The sequence below is a fragment of the Puntigrus tetrazona genome, chromosome 11, assembly GCF_018831695.1.
Source record: "Puntigrus tetrazona isolate hp1 chromosome 11, ASM1883169v1, whole genome shotgun sequence".
NCBI classification, from domain to species: Eukaryota; Metazoa; Chordata; class Actinopteri; order Cypriniformes; family Cyprinidae; genus Puntigrus; species Puntigrus tetrazona.
This window is the reverse complement of record NC_056709.1, coordinates 12683511-12688510: the sequence shown is the minus strand read 5'-3', so window position 1 is coordinate 12688510 and position 5000 is coordinate 12683511. Positions and strand designations below refer to the sequence as shown.

The window sequence follows — 5000 nt, the reverse complement described above, 5'->3', positions numbered from 1 at the left end:
GTACTTTTAAATACATTTAATTATCAAACACTTTTAAATTATATATATATATATATATATATATATATATATATATATATATATATATATATATATATATAAAATGTTTACATATAATAATGTGCATAATATAATATTAAAATATATATATAACTACTATTAAATACATTTAATTATCAAACACTTTTAAATTATATATATATATATATATATATATATATATAAATAAATGTTTACATATAATAATGTGTATAATATAATATTAAAATATATTAAAATATATATAACTGTACATTTAATTATCAGATACTTTTAAATGATAGTGTAATCGTTCAACAAGTAATATTACACATTCTCAGAAATGATGCTTTAAGCAGTGTATTAGTAGTTATTGTGCTACACTTTTTACCTGCATTTTAAATTGTAATTGTTTTTTAGGTCACAGGGTTTTTTTTGGATGTCCTGGAAAATTACTAGTATCTTTTCCGTATACTTACAGTGTGCTAACGACAATCGCAGATACAAGTTAGAAGCTACAAAACGTGTATCATAAATAAACAAAAATAAAAATTATTAAATTGAACAGTTGCGAATAACTCGATTGACGTGATGTGAAGGCATTTTTGGATTCCCTTTTTTTGTAATTCGGATGGAAAATGTGTGCCTTTTTAAGTTGCTCAAAGTCACCAAATTTTGGATCAGAAGTTGCTAGGGTAGTCTTAAATGTTGCTAAATTTAGCAACAAAATTGCTAAGTCGGCAACACTGGGTTTCGAACCCGTATAGGAGTGTAGGGGCATTGGGTGACATCATAATGGGGGTGGAGTCATGTAAGGGGGAGGTGAAAACGCGTTCAGAAACGCCCGCTATGGTCTTTCAGTCTTTTTCAGTCTTGTTTTCCTCTCTCTGTAGTTCTGTGAGGTCATCTCTGTGTCGTGGCTCAAGCATCTCTCGGGAAGCATGGTCTGCATCATGCTGGATTACGTCGATCACGTGACCTTTTGCTCCAAACTGAAGGCTGCGCTCATGGAGCAGAGACAGTGGCCTGAAATCTGCAAAATACAAGGTTCGTTTAAATAACCCAACTACTATTTTTACTGTTTGTTGACTTGACCTTCTCTGTTTGTTTGTTTTCTAGACCTTAACACTAGCTTTCTCTATTCTCTATTTTCTCTGACCACATTTGATTCAGATTTCTTCTGAAGCGCATATTGTGAATCATTTGATTCTGGTCGGGACTTCGGATCGTGTATCACAAATCATTTGATTCAGAGCGGGAGTTCGGAGTGCATATTGTGAATCATTTAATTCAGATTGGGACTTTAGAGTGGTTTGTGAATCATTTGATTCTGGTCGGGACTTTGGATCGTTTAGCATAAATCATTTGATTCAGATAACGTGTCATAAATAATTTGATCCAGACCTGGACTTTGGAGCACATATTGTAAATGATTTGATTCACATTGAGACTTCTGAGCGTGGTTTGTGAATCGTTTGATTCGTGTATCATTAATCAGTTGATTCAGATCACATGTCATGAATGATTCGATTCAGATCGGGATTTTGGAGCACATATTGTAAATGATTCGATTCAGATCAGGATTTCAGCGCGTGGATTGTGAGTCATTTGATTCACATTGAAATTTCAGAGCGTGGTTTGCCAAACATTTGATTCAGATTAGGACTCACAGCATGTATCATAAATCATTTGATTCAGATCACATGTCATGAATGATTTGATTCAGATTGGGGCTTTGGAGCACATATTGTAAATTATTTGATTCAAATTCAAGACTTCGGAGCGTGCGTCATTAATTATTTGATTCAGATCACATGTCATGAATGATTTGATTCAGATTAGGACTTTGTAGCACATTGGACTTTGGAGTAAATTATTTGATTCACATTGAGACTTCGGAGCGTGGTTTGTGAATCGTTTGATTCAGATCAGGAGTTCGGAGCGTGTATCATTAATCAGTTGATTCAGATCACATGTCTTGAATGATTTGATTCAGATCGAGACTTTGGAGCACATATTGTAAATGATTTGATTCAGATCAGGATTTCAGCATGTGGATTGCGAATCACTTGATTCACATTGAAACTTCAGAGTGTGGTTGGTGAAGCATTTGATTCAGATTAGGACTCAGCACGTATCATAAATAATTTTAATCAGCTCACATGTCATGAATGATTTGATTCAGATCGGGACTTTGGAGCATGGTTTGTGAATCGTTTGATTCAGATCAGGACTTCGGAGCGTGTATCATTAATCAGTTGATTCAGATCACATGTCTTGAATGATTTGATTCAGATCGGGGCTTTGGAGCACATATTGTAAATGATTTGATTCAAATCGGGACTTCGGAGCGTGGTTGAGAGAGCTTATCACTTATCACCTTCAAAGCTTGTATGGTGAATCATTTGATTCAGATTAGGACTTCAAAGCATGCATCGTGTATTATTTCACCAAGCCCAGAAATTCGGAGTGGGTTTGCGAATCATTTGATTCAGGTCGGTGCAGGTTTCTATTATATATCTAAATGAAACTTTAGATGAATCTATTTTTTGAGCACAAAACTATAGTTTCCAAAGTCACTTTTCAAAGGTGTATAATTTAGCACTATATCAGACACTACTAAATTATTATTATTTTGATCAAACAATGTCCCTACCAATCCCAAAATCAAATCCATTCCTTTGTGCAAAATATCTGAACTCTGGTGTAAGCCTTTTCTCCTCTCAGGCTTTCATACTCGACCTTTTTTTGTTTCTTCACAGAGAACGTTCGCTGTCTGCAGCATCTCTGTCGGCTGAAGATCAGGGCTTGTTTGGGTCGGTTGCGTCTCAGAGCGCCGATCTTCATGAGCTTCCTTCCATTACCAGACCGACTGAAGCAATACGTCCTGTACAAAGAATATGATCTCTACGCTCAGAAGTGCCAAGCTCAGCGCAAATAAACCGGAACACACACCCGTAGAAACACACAGTTACTGCTCAGCGCAAGTATAAGAGACGATGTGCATATTCTTTAAATACGGTTAATATGAAATTATTACAGTCTTAATGTTAACAGATATGTATAAAACATATGCTCCAATACATAAAGAAATATTTGTTTTAATAAAATAAAGCCATTAATATAATTGTTTATGAAGAAAAAAAAATTGTGTATATGGAAATAACTTTTAGGAGGCTTAAGTTTTTATTTTATTTTTTTTTAACAAATTGAAATAAATTAAAATAAATATTTTGACGATGTTTAACCTATATTAAAAATCACAATCAACACTGTTTGATTTCTTCCCACGCATTTCCACGCTTACATCACATGTCATTTTTATAAGAGCCACACATTTCCTTTTTTGTTTTATTTTTGACTTTATTGACATACATTTGATAAATCTTAAACGGCTATGCCATACCTCTTAGTTTTTTTTATGAATTTATAATTATTATAAAGTGTACGAGCGATTAGGTAGAATAAATCTGAATGAAATATTTCGCTAATATAATAATAATTATCATCAGAGAGCCACGAATGGCTTTTATTTCTTATAAACGAGCGCGGACGTCATCATTACGTCCTCTCCGCCTCCGCCAATCAGCGGGCGGGAGGAGGCGGGACTTCCGCGTTTGTGGGCGGATCCTGGTGGGTGTTGATTTGTCAGGAATAAAGCGAAGATCAACATCATAACATTGCGATTTTTGTTTCCGCATAATAATCTAAAAAGCTCGTTGCGCTCGCGGTAAACCTGCAGACATGCCGGGGATCGATAAACTACCGATAGAGGAAACTCTGGAGGACAGCCCGCAGGTAAAGGAGCAGCATTTAGCCAGCAAGCTAACAGAAATAAATAAAGGCTAATCATAATAAACATCAGCCCGTCTCGCTTCGGGAGCGGATCGCGAGTCTCGTCCGCGTTTTTGCTCACCCTGATCGTTTGATCCGACTCGTTCTGTCTGATTTGGAGCTCTTTAGCTTTTGGTGGGTGTTGGTGCTGGCAATAATCAGCTGTTAGAAAACAGAGGGGTCTGAAATCACGCCAGAAAGCGAATGGAGGTCTTCGTGTTTGTGTCATATTCATGATCGCGCGTCAAACAGCTCCAGTGGCTGAAACCTCTTCATTCTGTCACCTTGTCTGACGTGCTTTTCTTAATAAACAGCGCGTTTTGTGGTGTTTCAGACTCGCTCTCTGCTCGGTGTGTTTGAGGAAGATACTGCAGCCATATCCAGTTATTTCAGTCAGCTCTTCAAAGCCATGCAGAGAATCTACGACGCCCAGGTGAGAATGTGCAATATGATATATGATCAGTAATCTTCAGTAGTCTTAATGGATAAATCACACACGGTCTGGCAAGATCTAGACATGATCATATTGCATATTGCATACCAAAACCAACAGCTAAAACCCATTTTAGGGTTTGCAAATAGATTAAAAATGTGTATTAATATATTTATTCATTTCTATATTTATTTATTTCAATAAATATTATTCATATATATTTTCCGAAATATGTAGTTGTTGTTATTATTAACAATAATACATTCTTAATGTTTATAATATTTATAATAATAATAAATATGTATTATATGAGATTAGAGCATTATATAATATTATAAATTATTCTTAAATATATGTGTAATTGCAAATATTAATAATAATAAATTGTCATGTTATATGAAAGATAATAATTATGCTGTTTATTATGGATATAATTTTACAAATTATTCTAATTCTTAATAATAATATTCATAATAAAGTAATTAAAATAATAATAAATTTTTATATAATATATAATCATGCAGTATGTTTTTGATACTATTATATAATTATTATCATTGAAAAAATCAGTATATTAATAAAAATAATATTCATTATATTATATATAGCTTAATGCTATTATATATTATTCATATTTTAAAATGGTTAATTACTAATTCAGTTTTTGTATAAAATAAAATAAATAATTATTAATAACAAATACCTAAAATAAATA

The 5000-nt window shown here is 33.6% G+C and overlaps 3 protein-coding genes across 4 annotated transcripts in view; 2 read left to right on the top strand and 1 right to left on the bottom strand.

Moving 5' to 3' along the window:
* Window positions 1–3288, top strand: part of asb14a (ankyrin repeat and SOCS box containing 14a) — a 10508-nt gene extending 7220 nt beyond the window's left edge. Inside the window, 2 exon segments of the mRNA XM_043251740.1 lie at window positions 912–1065; window positions 2781–3288. Of these exon segments, the coding sequence (XP_043107675.1) occupies window positions 912–1065; window positions 2781–2959 (333 nt within the window). The 3' untranslated portion in view covers window positions 2960–3288.
* LOC122353861 (G protein-coupled receptor 137Ba-like) overlaps window positions 1–5000 on the bottom strand; it is a 1117577-nt gene that overhangs the window by 181611 nt on the left and 930966 nt on the right. The window lies entirely within an intron of this gene.
* The window catches only part of appl1 (adaptor protein, phosphotyrosine interaction, PH domain and leucine zipper containing 1), a 13721-nt gene continuing 12344 nt past the window's right edge, over window positions 3624–5000 (top strand). For both annotated transcript variants that reach the window (XM_043251736.1, XM_043251735.1), the window contains exons 1-2: window positions 3624–3816; window positions 4187–4285. In XM_043251736.1, coding sequence (XP_043107671.1) covers window positions 3763–3816; window positions 4187–4285 — 153 coding nt within the window. In that variant the 5' untranslated portion in view covers window positions 3624–3762. The remainder of the gene's footprint in view (window positions 3817–4186; window positions 4286–5000) is intronic.